The 22,631-nt window shown below is 43.7% G+C and overlaps 1 protein-coding gene across 1 annotated transcript in view; it reads right to left on the bottom strand.

Annotated features, from left to right (window-relative positions):
• LOC140493855 (SH3 and multiple ankyrin repeat domains protein 2-like) overlaps positions 1-22,631 on the bottom strand; it is a 1,358,365-nt gene that overhangs the window by 1,038,758 nt on the left and 296,976 nt on the right. The window contains exon 7 of the mRNA XM_072592836.1: positions 2,889-3,040. Coding sequence (XP_072448937.1) covers positions 2,889-3,040 — 152 coding nt within the window. The remainder of the gene's footprint in view (positions 1-2,888; positions 3,041-22,631) is intronic.

Here is a 22,631-nt window from a genome sequence, read left to right on the forward strand (position 1 = left end):
AAGGAGCAGTAGTTGCGAGTGATGCACGAATTTGTTCTTCTGAGGCAGGTAAGAAGAGGTAGGATTAAGCAGTCTTGGATGACGAGAACAGAGGAGCCTCTCGTCAAAAGGAAGGAGGCAGCTTACATAAGGTGGAGGAAGCAAGGATCTAGCACAACTTTACAGGATTACAGGCTTACTAGAAAGGAGCTTAGAAATGGACTGAGGAGAGGTGGGAGGGTGCACAAAAAAGGCTTTGCAGGAAGGATTAAGAAAAACCCAAAGGCATTTTACTCATACGTGAGGAATAAGAGAATGATCAGGGAGAGGTTAGGGCCACTCAAGGATAGCAGAGGGAACTTGTGCATGGATCTGAGCAGATAGGGGAAGCCCGAAATGAGTTTTTTGCTTTGGTTTTCACCAAGAAAAGGGACCTTGTTGTGAATGAGAACTTTGAGGAGCTGGGATAGAGGCTTGACCAGATCAAGATTGATGAAGTTGATGTACTGGAAATTTTGGAAAACATTAAGATTGATAAGTCCCCAGGGCCAGACCAGATTTATCTTAGGCTACTCTGGGAAGTGAGAAAGGAAGTTGCTACGGAGGGCTGGAAGAAGGAAAATGTTGTTCCTCTTTTCAAGAAGGGTAATAAGGAAATCCCTGGTAATTACAGACCAGTCAGTCTTATGTCTGTGGTCAGCAAAGTTTTGGAAAGAATTCTGAGGGATAGGATTTATGACAATTTGGCAAAGCATAGTGTGATTAAAAACAGTCAGCATGGCTTTGTGAGGGGCAGGTCATGCCTCACAAATCCTATTGAGTTCTTTGAGGAGGTGAAAAGACAGGTCGATGAAGGTCAAGCAGTGGATGTGGTGTATATGGACTTCAGCAAGGCATTTGATAAGGTTCCCCATGATAGGCTCATTCATAAAGTCAGGAACTATGGGATACAGGGAGATTTGGCTATCTGGATTCAGGATTGGTTGGCTGACAGAAGGCAGAGAGTGGTTGTAGATGGAAAGTATTCTGCCTGGAGGTCAGTGGTGAGCGTGTCCCACAGGGCTCTGTTCTTGGGCCTCTGCTCTTTGTAGTTTTTATAAATGACTTGGATGAGGAGGTTGAGGGGTGGGTTAGTAAATTTGCAGATGACACAAAGGTTGGAGGTGTCGTCGATAGTATAGAGGGCTACTGCAGGCTACAGCGTGACATAGACAGGATGCAGAGCTGGGCTGAGAAATGGCAGATGGAGTTCAACCTGGATAAATGCGTAGTGATGCATTTGGAAGGTCAAACTCGAATGCTGAATATAGAATTAAAGACAGGATTCTTGGCAGTGTGGAGGAACAGAGGGATCTGGGTGTGCAAGTACATGGATCCCTCAAAGCTGCCATCCAAGTGGATAGGGTTGTTAAGAAAGCATATGGTGTTTTGGCTTTCATTAACAGAGGGATCGAGTTTAAGAGCCGCGAGGTTTTGCTGCAGGTCTACAAGTCCCTGGTGAGACCACACTTGGAATATTGTGTCCAGTTCTAGTCGCCCTACTATTGGAAAGATACAGAGGCTGTGGAGAGGGTGCAAAGAAGGTTTACCAGGATGCTGCCTGGACTGGAGGGCTTGCCTTATGAAGAAAGGTTGAATAAGCTCGGACTTTTTTCTCTGGAGAGAAAGAGGAAGAGAGGAGACCTGATCGAGGTGTACAAAATAATGAGAGGAATGGATAGAGTCAATAGCCAGAGACTTTTCCCCAGGGCAGGATTGACTGGTACGAGGAGTCATAGTTTGAAGATATTAGGAGGAAGGTATAAAGGAGACGTCAGAGGTAGGTTCTTTATGCAGAGAGTTGTGAATGCATGGAATGCATTGCCAGCTGTGGTGGTGGAAGCAGAGTCATTGGGGACATTTAAGCGACTGCTGGACATGCACATGGAGAGCAGTGAGTTGAGGGGTGTGTAGGTTAAGTTATTATATTTTACATTAGGATTAAATCTCGGCACAACATCGTGGGCCAAAGGGCCTGTTCTGTGCTGTACTTTTCCATGTTTTGTGTTCTAAAAAGAACAGGAAATTACATCACCACAGGAAATTACATCATCTAGTATGGTGACGAAACATCTGAAAACGAACCTTCCAGCTCAGTGAGCAAACCTACCTCAAGACATCAACCTGAGCCAAATCTTCTCAAAACTCAAACTCAATAACTAGCCTCCGCAGCCCAGGGTGGTAATACGTTCCACAGAGTCACCACCCTTTGGCTGAAGAAATTCCTCCTCATCTCAGTTCCAAAGAGTCATCCCTTCACTCTGAGGCTCTACCCTCAGGTCCTAGTCTCTCCTACTCTTGGAAACATCTTCTCCATATCCACTCTATCCAGGCCTCCCAGTATTCAGTAAGTTTTAATGAGATCTCCATTATCCTTCTAAACTTCATCAAGTACAGACCCAGAGTCCTCACTCACTCCGATAAAAGGAATAGTCTCAGAGTTTATGTGATTGGGCTTGCTGGGACTGAGGTTTGTAGAGTGGCTCGAGGAATCGCTGGTGCACAAAGAGCATTTCTCTATTAATGGGGGGATTGAGGACCAGGAGATATCACCTTAAAATCAGAAACAGTCAATTCACAGAGTAGTTTGGAAATTGTGAAGAAATAATTAGGAAATATTTTACTCAAATGCTGGTAGAGTTGGGGAACTATCTCCCTTAAAAAGCAGAAGGTGTTAGGTTAATTAATAAGCTAATTAATTCATCAGGTTTATAGATTGATAGACTTAGGTTGAGATAGATTTTTCCAAGCTGTGGGTATGGAGGAATATGATGTCAAAATTGGCTGAATACATGGTTCTGGTGTAGTTCCAGAAAGGTAGACTAGTTCTGAAGGGCTGAATGGCCTCCTGTTGCCATCCATGATCTTACCATAAGTGCAGTTTGGTTCTTGGCCCTTGCAGCTTTGTGTAGAGGTGTTACTCCATCTTTCGCTCTGAAATCCAGGTGAGCACCACCGTTCCTCAAAGCTTTGATCACTTCCACTGGGACTTCCAGCTGAGCTGCGAGTGTCAACGGAGTTTCTGTGGAGGTGAAATCACCATCTGATTAATCATCTTGGCTTACAGTCTCTGAAATCTCAGTACAGCATCCCTCACACACAGGCTCAGTCTCCTGAAGCTCACAGTACAGTATCCCTCATACACAGGCTCAGTCTCCAAAATCTCAGTACAGCATCCCTCACACACAGGCTCAGACTCCGAAATCTCACAGTACAGCATCCCTCATACACAGGCTCAGTCTCCTGAAGCTCACAGTACAGTATCCCTCATACACAGGCTCAGTCTCCAAAATCTCACAGTACAGCATCCCTCACACACAGGCTCAGTCTCCTGAAGCTCACAGTACAGCATCCCTCACACAGAGGCTCAGTCTCCGAAATCTCACAGTACAGTATCCCTCACAGACAGAGGCTCAGTCTCCAAAATCTCAGTACAGTATCCCTCACACACAGGTTCAGTCTCCGAAATCTCACAGTACAGCATCCCTCATACACAGGCTCAGTCTCCAAAATCTCAGTACAGTATCCCTCACACACAGGCTCAGTCTCCGAAATCTCATAGTACGGCATCTCTCACACACAGGCTCACAATGTTTACCAGACCCTGAAGCTAATGAATTCTTAATTAAATGATAACACTCATTGATAAGAACTGAGTGAGGCAATAAATTGAAGGTACACTGCTTAAATGTACATAGGTTGCAAGTTACTGTATTTAAAAGGTGTAATCAAACACAACCAAACATCATTTTATATGATTTATAAAAACTTTGAAGATTTGAATTGTTTTGGGGTCAGTTATAGTTATGTTTGATCTCATAGCTGTGTTTTATTAAATTCTAGTGATATGACAGGTATGAAGGTATAAATATGACTTGCAAGGACCTGCCTTTCCCTTTCTACATACACGGCCCTGTACAAACCATTCAATATCCCAATGGCTAGAGAAACAATATAGATGTGAGCAGCAGGTTGTTATACATCATCAACATTTCCAAAGCAATTTGGGATAGACAGTAAATGCTGACCCAGTCAATGACACCCCAATCCCATGAAGTTTATTATTTGTGTTGTTATAATACTTTTGGAATAATTCAGTACAAATCATAATGACCTCTGAGAAATTAGAACCATTGCAGTCTCTAGGAATATGGTGGGAGGTTGTTCTGGAATTGGTTGAGAACATAGAGGATTAGTGGTGCTGGAAGAGCACAGCAGTTCAGGCAGCATCCAACTGAACTGCTGTGCTCTTCCAGCACCACTAATCCAGTGTTTGATTTTCAGCATCTGCAGTCATTGTTTTTACCTTGAGAACATAGAGGTATCATTCAATCGCTATTTAAAGTTATACATTCTGTCCTTTTCATTATCATTCCAGATCACAAAGTGAAAGGTGTGGGTAATGTGGGGAACAGGACAATTAAGGGTCAGGCAGAGTTGTATAAAACAAGGCAGAGATACTGGACCTGGCAGGGACAGTGTAATTACAGTGTGACTAGTGCCCGTTATTAAAATGGAGGTCAAATCTACTGTCTCCTTCTCTTCATCCATTGGCTCATGCCCTAGGATTGAGTCTTGGCCACACCATCACCATGGCCTTGCTGTAGTGGGACACCACACTGCCACTGTACTTGGCTGCAGAGGATTGCCTGCATCATTTTGCTTTATTGTACCTGGATGCCAAACCAAAAACACTGGAGAATACTCAATGCATCAATCTGCAGCAGCTTTGATAGAGCTGCCAAAGACATTAGCTTAAAATGAAAACTCACCTTAAAATGAAAGCTTATACCTGCGGATGGCCTCAAAAATAATGGCAGGTTTGCTTCAGTGTAACCATCAATCTCAGCAAAACGAAAACACCAACAATTACTCAAACAGACACAAAACTGGAGAAACTTAAAAGTACATTGAAAGATTCTTCTTCAATGAGGCTTCCTGTCAGGGTTTATTGTAGTATTCAAATATAAGAACCAGCCGCATGAGTGGGCCATTCAGCCCTCGATCATGGTTAATGTGAATACTCCACATGGATTTTAATATAAGCAAGTGCGCAGTTATCCATTTCAGACCAAAAAAGGATTGACCAGGGTATTTTTTTTAGAAGGTACCAAGTTAAATACAGTGGATGTCCAACAGGACTTTGGGGTTCAGGTGTTTCAAATGCAGAAAATAGGCAGGAAGGCCAATGGAATGCTGCCCTTCATGTCTAAAGGGCTGGTATACAGGGCTGCAGACATCATGCTGCAGTTACACAAAACCCTAGTTCGACCCCACTCAGAGTACCATGAGCAGATCTGGGCAGCACATCTTAGGAAGGATGTTTTAACCCTGGAGGGCGTTTAACATCGGTTTACAGGGATAATGCTTGGACTTCGGGGGTTATGTTATGAGGAGAGATTACACACATTAGGCCTTTATTCTCTAGAATTTAGAAGATTAATGGGTGTTTTAATTGAGGTCTTCAGGATATTAACAAGGAAAGACAAGGTAGATAAAGTTAAACTAGATGAAGGTGCAAAAACCAGGGGCCATAGTCTAAGGAATAGGACCAAGCCAGTCAGGGGAGATGTTAGAAATCACTTCGATACACAAAGAGTAGTGGAGGTTTGGAACTCTCTTCCTCAAATGGTGTCGGTGCTAATCCAATTGTTAAATTTAGATCTGAGATAGATAAATTCTTATTAAGCAAGGATGTCGCATAATATGGGCCAAAGGCAAACATATGGAGTTAGGCCACAGATTAGTGTCACAAAGCTGGTCCTTTTTCCTAAAAGCTGTTCCTTTTCTCAAGGATACTGTGTCCTTGGTTTCGTTCCGAGGGGACATAAACAGGCCGGGCTCTGAAACAACTGGGTTGGTACAGAGATGAAAGGCCTTTTTGTTTATACATAAACAGATGAGACTTTAGGCCAAAGCTAATGTTTTAGAAGTGACCTGTATAATGAAAGGGGTATGGTCTGTCCGAGAAGATGAAGTCTTGGTTGAGTCAGTGCTGCAGTGGGCTGTGTGGAAACAGGCAAAAACAGAGTAAAAACAATGCCTGCAGATGCTGGAAACCAGATTCTGGATTAGTGGTGCTGGAAGAGCACAGCAGTTCAGGCAGCATTCAAGGAGCAGTAAAATCGACGTTTCGGGCAAAAGCCCTTCATTAGGAATAAAGGCAGTGAGCCTGAAGGGTGGAGAGATAAGTGAGAGGAGGGTGGGGGTGGGAAGAAAATAGCATAGAGTACAATAGGTGAGTGGGGGAGGGGATGAAGGTGATAGGTCAGGGGCGGGGGGGAGGGTGGAGTGGATCGGTGGAAAAGAAGATAGGCAGGTAGGACAAGTCATGGGGACAGTGCTGAGCTGGAAGTTTGGAACTAGAGTGAGGTGGGGGAAGGGGAAATGAGGAAAATGTTGAAGTCCACATTGATGCCCTGGGGTTGAAGTGTTCCGAGGAGGAACAGGCTGCAAGACTCTCTCTCCTTCTTCCCTTCTAACTTTGACCAGTAAGCTTTTATTTCATTTTTTGCTCTGTGTTTAAGGAATTTGCTTATTCAGACGGTTGTGTATATTCGGAACAGTATAGTTAAGTCTAGTTTGGGATGGACTGAATTCTGTGGGTATTCTATATTCTGTTCTTTGTGTTTCATTCTGTAATTTTTTGAATAAATTCTTGCTTGTTGTAAAATCTAGTAGTCAACCTAGCTAACTTACTCCGGGTAATTTTCACTGTACACTTACCGAAACATGATTTGGAGATGCCGGTGTCGGACTGGGGTGTACAAAGTTAAAAATCACACAACACCAGGTTATAGTCCAACAGGTTTAATTGGAAACACACTAGCTTTCGGAGTGACGCTCCTTCATCAGGTGGTTGTGGAGGGCTCGATCGTAACACAGAATTTATAGCAAAAATTTGCAGTGTGATGTAACTGAAATTATACATTGAAAAATTGATTGTCTGTTAAGCCTTTCATCTGTTAGAATACAGTGATAGTTTCACTTCTTTCATGTGTAAATCACAAAACCCTTTTTTTTAAAGTTGCATTCTCGGGTTAGCTGTTAACAATGGTGATAGCTAGACAATATGTTGAAGGTGTTAGCCCCTTGTGTTCTCTGTCTATGACCTGATGTTTAGATTGATTCTAATCTACAAAGTGAGATAACAGAGTTTTACATGAATGTATGCAGTTTTTGAGCAAAGTGCAAAGTGCTCAAAGTGCTATCACTGTATTCTAACAGATGAAAGGCTTAACAGACAATCAATTTTTCAATGTATAATTTCAGTTACATCACACTGCAAATTTTTGCTATAAATCCTGTGTTACGATCGAGCCCTCCACAATCACCTGATGAAGGAGCGTCGTTCCAAAAGCTAGTGTGCTTCCAATTAAACCTGTTGGACTATAACCTGGTGTTGTGTGATTTTTAACTTACCAAAACAAATTGCAAAGTTCCGGTCTGCCTGCTTAAGAATGATTTGAGTGGTCTCGCTTAGTCCATAACAGATTGGGGGCTCTTTGTGGGATTTGAACAGCGAGTGGTAGGTGCTTATATCTTTATTTCGGGTGTTGGTGTGGTTGGATAGACAAAATTTGGGATAGCAATAGCTCTTTCAGTCGCCAAGTGTTTTTTGGAGGTGCACGAGGTGAACTTAGTAGTTTTGCAAAAAGGTGGTTAAGGCCAAGCTGCAGGAACGAGCAGGCAAGCTGGGGTTGGAGCTGCCTCCTTCTGTGAGGAAAGGAGAAATAATTACAGCAGTAGCTCAGCATTTAAACCTGCTGGAAACACCATCAGAATCTATAGAGATAGCAAGAATTCAATTACAAATGAAGCAAATTGAGTTAGAGGTGAGGGATAAGGAAAGGGCAGCAGAGATGAACAGTTTGAGTTATGATTAAAAGCAGAAGAGAGGGAAAAAGAAAGCAGCAGAAAAGAGAGAAAAAGAGAGAGCATTTGAACGTCAGAAATTGACACTTAAAAAGGGAAGTCAGCTTAATAGGCTGGAGATAAAGGCTGAGGGTAGGCTCAGAGAGGAAGAGCAGAGAGTTAAATTGGCAAGGTTAGCAGCTGAAGTGGCTGATGGTTATGAGCTGGTCCATAAAACTCGGTTTGGCTTCCAGAATCAATTTCAGTCCCTGAGGGATAGAAATTGGACAAAGAGAAATCCTCACATGGAAAGGTAGATCTCAGTGAAGATCAGAAGGATAATTTACCACAGGGTAAAAAAGAAACCTTTGAGGAGGACAAAGAAATTAAAATACTCCGGTGTTTCCATTGTAATAAAGTGGGCCACACAAAATCGCAGAGTTGGTGGTCTAGGAGAAAGCCAGATTCAGGAAAACCAGACAAGTCTGGAAGTTTTGTTGGCATGGTAACAGAAAGTCCAATGGAAGCTAGAAAGCTGAATCAGAGGTTGGTTAAGGAAGAAGTGCCAGATCTGCTTAAAAAATATTCATGCAAGGGTAAAGTTTATTCACATAGGCCAGGAACCGTAGGTAAAAAGGTTCCACTAGTAAGGGACACAGGATCCTCTCAGTCTGTGAGGCTGAAAGATGAGAAGGTATGTTTTCCTGAGGAACTATTGCCAGAAAAGGTACTGGGAACAGGAATTCATGGTGAGACAAAAAGTTCTCAATTATGTAAAGTGAGGCATGAGAGTCCAGAGAAGAGCAGAGAATTTGTGGGAGGAGTACTGGACACACTCTCAGCTCCTGGAATATAACTTGTCCTTGCAAATAATATAGCTGATTCACTGATAGGCGTGCTGCCTACTCTAGTTGTAAAGGCAGTGGAGACTCAAGCAACTGAAGCACTGCAGGAGTCTTATTTGGGAACCTTCCCATTTTGTGTCTGAACAAGGTCACAGAGGCACAAACTGAAGCAGGAGAGGTAAAAAAAAGCCACAGCTAAGGTAGCTGAGTGAGCATTATAAGAGACTTTTTGGTTTGATCAAATAAGTGGGACAGAACAAGAACAAATAGGTAAACATGCAAGTATCTTTAGCTGTGCTAAGCTGATTGAGTAACAGCAGAAAGATGAGAACTTAAAGCAGTTGTATCAAAGGTCTAAACATAAAAGGAGAGTGAATGCATCCCTGTGTGTTATTACTGAATAAATGATGCCTTAATGAGAAAATGGAGACCATCACACATTGAAGCAGATGAGGAATGGGCAGAAGTTTATCAAATTGTTTTGCCAGTAGGGTACAGAAAGGAGGTGCTGTGAGTGGGTCATGAGCTACCATTTGGAGGTCATTTAGGGGAATGAGGAAAACACAGGCTAAAATACAAAGACATTGTTATTGGCCTGGACAACACAAAGATGTAGTTGAATTTTGCCAGACATGTCAGATAATTGGAAAACCATAGGCAGTAATAAAACCTGCACCTTTAATACCTATTCCAGCATTTGAGGAACCTTTCACAGAAGTCTTGATTGATAGTAGAGGCCACCTACCTCAAACAAAAAGTGGAAATAAGTTTTTATTAACAATAATGGATGTATCGACAAGATTTCCAGGGGCAATCACATTACAAGATATCACAGCAAAAAGGATTAGAGTCATAGAGATGTACAGCACGGAAACAGACCCTTCAGTCCAATTCATCCATGCCGACCAGAAATCCCAACCTAATCTGGTCCTATTTGACAGCACCCAGCCCATATCCCTCTAAACCCTTCCTATTCATATACCCATCCAGATGCCTTTTAAATGCTGTAATTGTACCAGCCTCCGCCACTTCCTCTGGAAGCCCATTCCACACACAGACCATCCTCTGCATGGAAATGTTGCCCCTTAAGTCTCTTTTATGTCTTTCCACTCTCACCCTAAACCTATGCTCTCTAGTTGTGGACTCCCACACCCTAGGGAAACGATTTTGTCTATTTATCCTATCCATGGTGCTCATGATTTTATTACTCTCTTTAAGATCACCCTTCAGCCTCTGACGCTCCAGGGAAAACAGCCCCAGCCTATTCAATCTCTCCCTATAGCTCAAATCCTCCAACCCTGGCAACATTCTTGTAAATCTTTTCTGAACCCTTTCAAGTTTCACAACATCTTTCCAATAAGAAGGAGACCAGAATTGCATGCAATATTTCAAAGTGGCCTAACCAATGTCCTGTACAGCCGCAACATGACCTCCCAACTCCTATACTCAATGTTCTGATCAATAAAGGAAAGCATATCTTATCTACCTGCGACTCTACTTTCAAGGGGTTATGAACCTGCACTCCAAGGTCTCTTTGTTCAGCAACACTCCCTGGGACCTTACCATTAAGTGTGTAAGTCCTGCTAAGATTTACTTTCCCAAAATGCAGTACCTCACATTTATCTAAATTAAACTCCATCTGCCACTTCTCAGCCCATTGGCCCATCTGGTCAAGATCCCATTGCAATCTGAGGTAACCCTCTTCACTGTCCACTACACCTCCAATTTTAGTGTCATCTCCAAACTTACTAACTGTACCTCTTCTCCTCATATCCAAATCATTTATATAAATGATGAAAAGTAGAGGACCCAGCATCGATCCTTGTGGTACTCCACTGGTCACAGGCCTCCAGTCTGAAAAACAACCCTCCAGCACCACCCTCTGTTTTCTACCTTCAAGCCGGTTCTGTATCCAAATGGCTAGTTCTCTCTGTATTCCATGAGATCTAAAATTGCTAGTCAGTCTCCCATGCGGAACCTTGTTGAACGCCTTACTGAAGTCTATTTGGATCACATCTACCTTTCTGCCCTCATCAATCCTCTTTGTTACTTCTTCAAAAAAACTCAATCAGGTTCATGAGACATGATTTCCCATACACACTTGCCTTTCCAAATACACATACGTCCTATCCCTCAGGATTCCCTCCAACAACTTGAAAAATGTTCATAGTACAGACGAGGAAGTGCTAGAGGTCTTGAAACACATGAAGGTGGATAAATCCCCAGGACCTGATCAGGTGTCCCCTAGAACTCTGAGGGATGCTAGGGAAGTGATTGCTGGGCCTCTTGCTGAGATGTTTGCATCATCGATAGTAACAGGTGTGGTGCCAGAAAACTGGAGGTTGGCAAACGTGGTGCCCCTGTTTAAGAGTGGTAAAGACAAGCCAGGGAACTATAGACCGGTGAGCCTGAAGTCAGTGGTGGGCAAGTTGTTGGAGGGAATCCTGAGGGACAGGATGGACATGTATTTGGAAAGGTAAGGATTGATTAGGGATAGTCAACATGGCTTTGTGCGTGGGAAATCATGTCTCACAAAGCTGGTTGAGGTTTTTGAAGAGTTTTTTGACTAGTGGAGTTCCACATGGATCGGTGCTGGGTCTACTACTTTTTGTCATTTACATGAATGATTTGGATGTGAGCATAAGAGGTACAGTTAGTAAGTTTGCTGAAGACACCAAAATTGGAGGTGTAGTGGGCAGCAAAGAAGGTTACCTCAGATTACAATAGGATCTTGATCAGATGGGCCACTGGGCTGAGAAGTGGCAGATGGAGTTTAATTCAGATAAATGCGAGGTGCTGCATTTTGGGAAAGTAAATCTTAGCAGGATTTATACACTTAATGGTAAGGTCCTAGGGAGTGTTGCTGAACAAAGAGACCTTGGACTGCATAGCTTCTTGAAAGTAGAGTTGCAGGTAGATAGGATAGTGAAGAAGGCATTTGGTATTTATTAGTCCTTCATTAGTCAGAGTATTGAGTACAGGAGTTGGGAGGCCATGCTGCGGCTGTACAGGATATTGGTTAGGCCACTGTTGGAATATTGCGTGCAATTCTGGTCTCCTTCCTATCGGAAAGATGTTGTGAAACTTGAAAGGATTCAGAAAAGGTTTGCAAGGATGTTGCCAGGGTTGGTGGATTTGAGCTGTAGGGAGAGGCTGAACAGGCTGGGGCTGTTTTCCCTGGAGCATCGGAGGTTGAAGGATGACCTTATAGAGGTTCAGTAAATTATGAGGGGCATGGATAGGATAAATAGACAAAGTCTTTTTCCAGGGTTGGGGGAGTCTAGAACTAGAGGTCATAGGTTTAGGGTGAGAGGGGAAAGATATAAAAGAGACCTAAGGGGCAACTTTTTCACACAGAGGGTGGTACGTGTATGGAATGAGCTGCCAGAGAAAGTGGTGGAGACTGGTACAATTGCAACATTTAAAAGGCATCTGGATGGGTATATGAATAGGAAGGGTTTGGAGGGATATGGGCCAGGCGCTGGCAGGTGGGACTAGATTGGGTTGGGATATCTGGTCAGCATGGATCTGTTTCTGTGCTGTACATCTCTGTGACTCTTTGTCTCTAAGAAGACCATCAAAATTGATTAAGGAGAAATTAATGTCAGAATTCAGAGACTACCCATTTGGACTACGTGTCAAATTTTAGAGAATGATTTAATCGAGCCGGAGAGTTGGCCCGACAGTATTTAAAAGTATCACAGCATTAAATGAAAGAAGAAATGGATGAGAAATCAAAAATTTGCAATCTTGCCATTAGGGATAAGATATTAGTGTTACTTTCAGTAATTTGTGAACCTTTAAAAGTGAGGTTTAGTAAACCTTACCAAATCAAGAGGATATTGAGTGAGGTGAGCTACTTTATAGGGATTCCAGACAGGAAGAAATCTCACAGAGTGTGTCATGTGAATATTCTCAAAAGGTATTTTGATAGGGAAGGAAAGCAAGAGGAGAACGTGTTAATGATTACAGCACAGAAGGAAGGACCACGTTCAGAGGATTCTGAATTGGACATTCCTCAAATCAAATTGGACAAAAATTGGTCAAAAATTGGGATGAATTATTGAGTTACCTTTCCCAGAAAATCGAAATGACCTGAAAGAGTTATCACTGTCACATGGGCGATGTGTGGAACTAAACTGGGAAGGACCAACCTCATTGTGCATGGTGGCGAAAGTGGGTTCTGCAGATGCTGGAAATTAGAGTCAAGATTAGAGTAGTGCTGGAAAAGCACAGCAGGTCAGGCAGCATCCAAGGAGCAGGAAAATCGATGTTTCCGGCAAAAACCTTTCATCAGGAATGCCCTTCATCAGGAAAGCCTGATGAAAGGCTTTTGCCCAAAAGATCGATTTTCCTGCTCCTTCAAAGTTTGGTAGAAGATTTGTAGCTCGGGTGCTCGTTGTTGTGGTTCTGTTCGCCGAGCTGGAAATTTGTCTTGCAAACGTTTCGTCCACTGTCCAGGTGACATCCTCAGTGCTTGGGAGCCTCCTGTGAAGCGTTTCTGTGCTGTTTCCTCCGGCATTTATAGTGGCCTGTCTCTGCCACTTCCGGTTGTCAGTTCGAGCTGTCCGCTGTAGTGGCCGGTATATTGGGTCCAGGTCGATGTGTTTGTTGATAGAGTCTGTGGATGAGTGCCATGCCTCTAGGAATTCCCTGGCTGTTCTCTGTTTGGCTTGCCCTATAATGGTAGTGTTGTCCCAGTCGAATTCATGTTGCTTGTCGTCTGTGTGTGTGGCTACTAAGGATAGCTGGTCGTGTCGTTTTGTGGCTAGTTGTTGTTCGTGTATTCGGATCGTTAACTGTCTTCCTGTTTGTCCGATGTAGTGTTTTGTGCAGTCCTTGCATGGGATTTTGTACACTACATTGGTTTTGCTCATGTTGGGTATTGGGTCCTTCGTTCTGGTGAGTTGTTGTCTGAGCGTGGCTGTTGGTTTGTGTGCTGTTATGAGTCCTAGTGGTCGCAATAGTCTGGAAGTCAGTTCAGAAATGCTCCTGATGTATGGTAGTGTGGCTAGTCCTTTGGGTTATGGCATGTCCTCGTTCCGTTGTCTGTTCGTCCGTTTGTTCTGTTCTGTTTCCTGCTCCTTGGATGCTGCCTGACCTGCTGTGCTTTTCCAGCACTACTCTAATTGTGCATGGTGTAGATATAGAAGATATTGTTCCAATTAAGTAACATTCTTACAGGCATAACCTTCTAATATTGGCACAGACTCAGAAGGAGATAGAGCGCATGCTCCAAGATGGCATAATCAAAGTGAGTCACAGTGACTGGAGCTCACCCATCGTCATGGTGCCAAAGCCGGATGGTACCCAACGGTTATGTGTGGACTATCGCAAAGTCAATGCCATTACAAAGACTGATGCATATCCAATTCCACGGTTGGAGAATTGCGTCGAAAAAGTGTGACGATCAACTAACATTTCTAAGTTGCCCTTGATCAGAGGTTACTGGCAGGTACCTTTTTCAGAAAGAGCAAAAGTAATTTGGGCTTTTGTAACGCCAAATGGACTGTATCAGTTCAATGTCATTCCATTTGGTATGAAAAATGTTCCAGCCACATTTCAGAGACTGACTAATAAGGTCATTGCTGGATTACCCAACTGTGTGGTGTATGTTGATGACCTGGTGATTTTTAGTCACTCATGGAAGGAACATTTACAGCATTTATTGGAATCGTTCGATCAACTTCGGAAGGCCGGCTTGGTGGTAAACCTGGCTAAAAGTGACTTTGCCAAAGCCCACTTTCCTGGGCCATGTTATTGAACACGGACAAATGGCCCCATGGGATGCAAAAACAAAAGTAATGGGGGAATTTCCCACACCGTCTACAAAAAATGCAGTACGATGGTTCCTGGGATTGAGTGGATGTTACCGAACGTTTGTACTGAACTTTAGCAGTGTGGCTGCTCCACTCACCGAATTGGTAAAAAAGGGAAGGAGATTGCAGTGGACAGCGGACTGTCAAAAGGCATTTGACAGCCTAAAAACTGTGTTAGCTACTGCCCCAGTATTAGCCATGCCAAATTACATGAGCCTTTCAAGTTGACTATCGATGCCAGTGATGTGGGTGTCGGTGCGGTGCTCATGTAAGAGGATGACGAGGGAATAGAAAGACCCATTGGGTATTTTTCCAGGAAGTTGAATGTTCATCAACAGAAATATTCAACGATGCAGAAAGAGACTTTAAGCTTGGTGTTGGTATTCCAGCATTTCAGTGTTTATATTCCCAGCAATGCATCGGAGACAATCGTATACACTGATCATAACCCATTGACATTTGTGGAGAAAATTAAGGGCAAAAATGCCAGATTGTCTAGATGGAGCTTGTTATTGCAGCCATTCAATTTGTGTCTGTGGCAGGTCGCAAAAACGTGATTGCCGATGCGTTATCGAGACTCGAATGCGACACAGAGGTGTGCGATGCCATGGCCTCAATTCGAATGCGGTTGTGCATGTTTGCATGTGTATCATCAGTATAAACGTGTGTTTTAGAGTACTAACCAATTTGTTTTTTGAAGGATTTTAAAAATGAAGCCATCTTTGGATATTGATGGTTCTTTTTTTTAAGGGAGAAGTGTCACAAAGCTGGTCCTTTTTTCGAAAAGCTGTTCCTTTTCGCCAGGAAACTGTGTCCTTGGTTTCTTCCAGAGGGGTCGTAAACAGGCCGAGCTCCGAAACAGCTGGGTTTGACAGAGATAAAAGGGTATTGGGAGGCCTTTTTATGCTGTTAGAAGTAATCTATATAAGTCAAGGGGCTGCGGCCAGCTCTCCAGCTGAACAGTTCGGTTCAGAACTTTAGTTAAGAATGCAGCAGTGGGTTATGTGGAAACAGACTGTGAGATTCGCTCTCCTTCTGCCCTTCTAACATCAACCTGTAAGCCTATGTTTCTTTTTTTATGCTCTGTGTTTAAGGGGTTTGTTTATTATTGTGTATAGTTGGAACAACAAAATTAAGTCTAGTTTGGGATAGTCTGAGTTCTGTGGATATTCTATATTCTGTTCTTTGTGTTTCAATCCGTAATTTTGTGAATACATTTTTGCCTGCTTTAAAACCTGGTAGTCAACCTAGTTACAGTCTGGGTTTCCTGCTGAAGAATGTTTTGGGTGGTCTGGCCTAGTTCATAACATCAGCCCATGATCTTACTAAATGGTAGAGCAGGTTCAAGGGGCTGAATGGCCTCTTCCTGTTCCTCTCTTCCTAAATCCTTATATTTAGGGAAGATTTTTGTTTCTTTTTACCTTTGTAAAAATTACTTTCTCTTTCTGACTTAAGTTGCACTTCCAAGAGTTGACCAGTGTGTGTCATTCCAAGTCTGATTTGCTTGAATCTGAAGAAATTTCAATAAATTCAGATAAACTGTTTCCCAATCTCAAATAATTTGGCAAGTGAAGACAGCACAGTGCACAACAGTTTGATTCGCGAAATGAAAGGTTAAAAAGATGATACATTCTTAACCAAAAAGACAGAAAAATTAGACAAAAATAGAGTTTTCAGGAACAGAGAGCAGCTGAGCTCAGCTCTGAAAACAGAAAAGATGTATTGACTTTTTGTTCAGATTCTGTCAGAGTGGGAATCAGAACAAACAATCTGCCTCTTCCATGGAAATTTCATTCTTAGCACCTGACAATGTGTCATGAATGATTTTTCTTTTTATTTTAGGAAGTCTTAAGACAGCAATAGTATTTTCCCTGCTCAATTTTCAAGAGATCAGTTATCTGAAATTATTAAATTATTATCAGAGCCAGCAATGACCCATCCACACAGTGACTGAGGACTCACATGGAGAAACACAGGTTGCTTACTGGCAGCTTGCAGATCTCTGCAGAAAATAAAATCCTCCTTCTAAATCAGGGCAGAACTTCTACAATTAACATTAAGGCTCTGGGGAGTGTTACGGGATGAAGAGACCTTGGAGTGTACGTTCATGGTTCCTTGAATGGGGAGTCACAGGTAGACAGGATAGTGAAGAAGGTATTTGGTATGCTTTCCTTTATTGGTCAGAGTATTGAGTACAGGAGTTGGGAGTTCATGTTGCGGCTGTACAGGAAATTGTTTAGGCCACTGTTGGAATATTACGTGCAATTTTGGTCTCCTTCCTATCAGAAAGATGTTGTGAATCTTGAAAGGGTTCAGAAAAGACTTCCAAGTATGTTGCCAGAGTTGGAGGGTTTGAGCCAAAGGGAGAGGCTGAACAGGCTGGGGTTATTCTCCCTGGTGCATCAGAGGCTGAGGGGTGACCTTATAGAAGTTTATAAAGTCATGAGGGGCATGGATAGGATAAATAGACAAGGCCTTTTCCTGGGTAGGGGAGTCCAAAACTAGAGGGCATAGGTTTATGGTGAGAAAGGAAAGATATAAAAGAGTCCTAAGGGGCATCTTTTTCATGCAGAGGGTGGAGTGTGTATGGAATGAGCTGCCAGAGGTGGTTGAGGCTGACATTATAATAACATTTAAAAGGCAACTGGATGGGTGCATGAAGAAGAAGGGTTTGGAGAGATATGGGCTGGGTGCTGGCAAATGGGACTAGATTAGTTCAGGATATCTGGTCGGCATGGATGGGATGGATCAAAGGGTCTGTGTCTGTGCTGTACATCTCTGTGACTCTGAAGTCGGGGTAAGGTGATGGGTAAAAGCAAGCCCTTGATCATGAAAGGGTACAGAGTGGACTGGGACAGAGCAAGTTAGTGCAATGGACACAGGGAGACAGGGAAGAACGTGTACTGAAAGGTTCCCAAATTAGTGAGAGCACAACAGGAATCAAGCTCAGTCGCTTGAACACATCGTCTTTCGAGATCACAGCTGTGATGCGATCTATGTTTCGACCTGGTTGGAAAGTTGCATTCAGCAGCTTTAGCCACAAATTGGTAAGAATGCACTAATTTCCATTGGCTCAGGTCTCCCCTTCTTTGGAGAGTCAGAGAACAGATATATCACTGAAAAAGGGGCTTAAACACCCCATAAAAGTCCTGATATATTTCATGTTGAGTAATTGCATGGGAAGTTTAAAGTTCCAATTGACAATTACCTGGCATTTGGAACTTCTTGAAAGAGTATCCTTAAATGTGAGTTAGACTTTGTAACATCCTGGCTCATTTATGTAAATATTTAGCCAGGAAACATTACAGGAATTAAAACATTCTATAACTTCTAATGAACCATAAAAGTTTGTAATTTTTATAAATGACCTGGAGGAAGGGTTAGAAGGTTGGGTGAGCAAGTTTGCGGATGATACGAAAGTCGGAGGAGTTGTAAACAGTGAGGAAGGATGTGGTAGGTTACAGCGGGATATAGAGAAGCTGCAGAGCTGGGCAGAAAGGTGGCAAATGGAGTTCAATGTAGCTAAGTGTGAGGTGATTCACTTTGGTAAGAGTAATAAAAAGATGGGGTACTGGGCTAATGGTCGGATACTTGGTAGTGTGGAAGAGCAGAGGGATCTTGGTGTCCATGTACACAGATCTCTGAAAGTTGCCACCCAGGTAAATAGTGCAGTGAAGAAGGCATATGGCGTACTGGCTTTTATTGGTAGAGGAATTGAGTTCCGGAGTCCTGAGGTCATGCTGCAGTTGTATAAGACTCTGGTGCGGCTGCATCTGGAATATTGTGTGCAGTTTTGGTCGCCATACTATAGGAAGGATGTGGAGGCACTGGAACGGGTGCAGAGGAAGTTGACCAGGATGTTGCCTGGTATGGTAGGAAGATCCTATGAGGAAAGGCTAAGGCACTTGGGGTTGTTTTCATTGGAGAAAAGAAGGTTTAGGGGTGACTTGATAGAGGTGTACAAGATGATTAGGGGGTTAGATAGGGTTGACAGTGAGAACCTTTTTCCACGTATGGAGTCAGCTATTACAAGGGGGCATAGCTTTAAATTAAGGGGGGGTAGATATAGGACTGATGTTAGGGGTAGGTTCTTCACTCAGCGAGTCGTAAGTTCATGGAATGCCCTGCCAGTAGCAGTGGTGGACTCTCCCTCCTTATGGGTATTTAAGCGGGCATTGGATAGGTATATGGAGGATAGTGGGCTAGTGTAGGTTAGGTGGGCTTTGATCGGCGCAACATCGAGGGCCGAAGGGCCTGTACTGCGCTGTATTCTTCTATGTTCTATGTTCTAAAACTGACCCTTTAGCCTATCACTCACAGTGACTGAGCAATTACTCACACTGACCCTGGAGCTGCAAACCCTCGGGAATCAAACCAACCATTCCATTCCCTTAACACTTGCTACTACCTATCCCCTAGGTCCGCAGTCCATCGCCTCCTTCGGTGGAGAGAGTGTGATGCTGGAAAAGCACAGCCTGTCAGGCAGCATCCAAGGAGCAAGAGAATCAATGTTTCAGGCATAAGGTCTTCATCAGGAATAACGCCTGGCGGAAGAACGCCTAACCTTCTGCTTGGGACCCTCCAACCACATGTGATCAATGTGGATTTCACCAGTTTCCTCATTTCCCCAACTGCCACCTTATCCCAGATCCAACCCTCCAACTCAGCACCGTCCTCATGACCTGTCCTATCTATCCATCTTCCTTCCCACCTATCTGCTCCACCCTCCCCCTGACCTATCATCTTCTCCCCCACTTTCATCTACATATCTCCTTCCCAGCTATTCTCTCACCCCGCACCCCCACCCCCCCCCATCCCCCCTTCCGTTTATCTCTCAGCGCCCTTTGTGCCACAAGCCCCCTTTCTGGTGAAGGGCTTATATTTGAAACCTCGGATGCTGCCTGACCGACTGTGCTTTTCCAGCACCACACTCTTCGACTCAGCAGTCCTCGCTTTCTCCTCCTTCAGTGGACCCTACACTGCCCCACCTCACCCATCTTTGCATTCATCTGGAGAGGGCTAAAAAACAAGAGCAGACATGTCCTTCTGAGGCTGTATACGGCACTGGTCGGACTGCATTTGGAATAATGTGTGCAGTTTTGGGCCTCATATCTCAGGAAGGATGTGCTGGTGTTGGAGCGTGCCCAGTGGAAATTTACAAGAATTATCCTGGAAATCTGAAGCTGCTGAGGACTCTTGGTCTGCACTTGGAGTTTAGAAGGATGGAGGGTCGTGGGTCTGATTGAAACTTACACAATAATGAGAGGCCTGGATTGAGTGGAAGTGGAGAAGAGGTTTCCATTGGTAGGAGAGACTATTATCCAAAAGCCCCGGTCTCAGAGTGAAGGGATGACTCTTTCGAGATTGAGATGAATTTCTTCAGCCAGAGAGTGATGACTCTGCAAATCTCATTGTCAATAGACAATAGACAATAGACAATAGACAATAGATGCAGGAGTAGGCCATTCTGCCCTTCGAGCCTGCACCGCCATTCAATATGATCATGGCTGATCATTCCTAATCAGTATCCTGTTCCAGCCTTATCTCCATACCCCTTGACTCCACTATCTTTAAGAGCTCTATCCAATTCTTTCTTAAAAGAATCCAGAGACTGGGCCTCCACTGACCTCTGGGGCAGAGCATTCCACACAGCCACCACTCTCTGGGTGAAGAAGTTTCTCCTCATCTCTGTCCTAAATGGTCTACCCCGTATTTTTAAGTTGTGTCCTCTGGTTCGGCACTCCCCCATCAACGGAAATATGTTCCCTCCTGCCAGAGTGTCCAGTCCTTTCATAAGCCTATAAGTTTCAATCAGATCCCCTCTCAGTCTTCTAAACTCAAGGGTATACAAGCCCAGTCGCTTCAGTCTTTCTGTGTAAGGCAATCCTGCCATTCCAGGAATTGACCTCGTGAACCTACGCTGCACTCCCTCAATAGCCAGAATGTCTTTCCTCAAATTTGGAGACCAGAACTGTACACAGTACTCCAGGTGTGGTCTCACCAGGGCCCTGTACAGCTGCAGAAGCACCTCTTTGCTTCTATACTCAATCCCTCTTGTTATGAAGGCCAGCATGCTATTAGCCTTCTTCACGACCTGCTGTACCTGCATGCTTGCCTTCATTGACTGGTGGACAAGAACACCCAGATCTCTCTGAACAGCCCCTTTACCTAATTTGATACCATTGAGGTAGTAATCTGCCTTCCTGTTCTTGCCACCAAAGTGGATAACCAGACATTTATCCACATTAAACTGCATCTGCCATGCATCTGCCCACTCACCTAACTTGTCCAGGTCACCCTGTAATCCCCTAACATCCTCATCACATTTCACCCTACCACCTAGCTTTGTGTCATCAGCAAATTTGCTAATGTTATTGCTGATACCATCTTCTATATCATTTACATATATTGTAAAAAGCTGCGGTCCCAGCACGGATCCCTGCGGTACCCCACTGGTCACTGCCTGCCATTTCGAAATGGAGCCGTTAATCACTACCCTTTGTTTCCTATTAGCCAACCAATTCTCTATCCAATCTAGTACTTTGCCCCCAATCCCGTGCGCCCTAATTTTACTCACTAACCTCTTGTGTGGGACTTTATCAAAAGCTTTCTGAAAGTCCAGGTACACTACATCCACTGGATCTCCCTCGTCCATCTTCCGAGTTACATCCTCAAAAAATTCAAGAAGATTAGTCAAGCATGATTTCCCCTTCATAAATCCATGCTGACTCTGTCCTATCCTGTTACTATTATCCAGATGTGCCGTAATTTCATCCTTTATAATAGACTCCAGCATCTTTCCCACCACTGAGGTCAGACTAACTGGTCTATAATTTCCTGCTTTCTCCCGCCCACCCTTCTTAAAAAGTGGCACAACATTAGCCGCCCTCCAATCCTCAGGAACCAACCCCGATTCTATTGAACTCTGGAAAATAATCACCAGCGCATCCACGATTTCCCGATCCACCTCCTTTAGTACCCTGGGATGCAGGCCATCAGGTCCCAGAGACTTATCAACCTTCAGACCTAACAGTCTCTCCAACACCAAATCCTGGTAAATAGAAATTCCCTTAAGTTCAGGTCCTTCAGCCACTGTTACCTCAGGGAGATTGCTTGTGTCTTCCCCAGTGAACACAGATCTGAAGTACCCATTTAATTCCTCTGCCATTTCTTCGTTCCCAGTAATATATTCCCCTGCTTCTGTCTTCAAGGGCCCAATTTTTGTCCTAACCATTTTTTTGCCTTGGACATACCTAAAAAAGCTTTTACTATCCTCCTTTATATTCTTGGCCAGTTTACCTTCGTACCTCATTTTTTCTCTGCGTATTTCCTTCTTACTAATCCTCTGTTGTTCTTTAAAAGCTTCCCAGTCCTCCGTTTTCCCGCTTATCTTCGCTAAGTTATACTTTTTCTCTTTTAACCTTATATGTTTCTTTACTTCCCTCGTCAGCCACGGCCGCCCATGTCTCCTCCTGGGATCTTTCTTCCTTTTAGGAATGAACTGATCCTGCATCTTCTGCATTATACACAGAAATATCCGCCATTGTTCCTCCACGGTCTTCCCTGTTAAGGTATTAAACCATTGAACTTTGGCCAGTTGCTCCCTCATAGCTCCATATTTCCCTTTATTCAACTGAAATATTGTCACTTCAGATTGTACCCACTCCCTCTCAAATTGCAGATTGTCGCAGAGGGCTGTGGGATGCCAAGTCATTGAATGTATTTAAGGCAGAGATAGAGAGCTTCTTGATAAGTGAGGGGATCAAGGTTATGGGGACACAGCAAGAGAATAGGGTTCAGAAATGTATCAGCCATGATCGAATGGCGGAGCAGATCCAATGGGCTGAATGGCCTAATTCTGCTCCTATTTCTTATGGTCAATTTCAACCACTTGCCTTCCCCTCTGCCCCCCCACCTACCCCTTACCCCTCAGAAAACTGAGTGAGACACAGCAGTTATTACTCTGTGTGTGGGTGTGTGTGTGGGTGTGTGTGGGTGTGTGAGAGAGAGAGAGAGGAGAGAGAGAGACGGGGGTCTCCTTGTGTAGCTTGCCAGATTGCATCAGTCGAAATGGACCTTGCATCAGAAATTGGGT

This window comes from Chiloscyllium punctatum, chromosome 22, assembly GCF_047496795.1.
Source record: "Chiloscyllium punctatum isolate Juve2018m chromosome 22, sChiPun1.3, whole genome shotgun sequence".
In the NCBI taxonomy this organism is placed as follows: domain Eukaryota; kingdom Metazoa; phylum Chordata; class Chondrichthyes; order Orectolobiformes; family Hemiscylliidae; genus Chiloscyllium; species Chiloscyllium punctatum.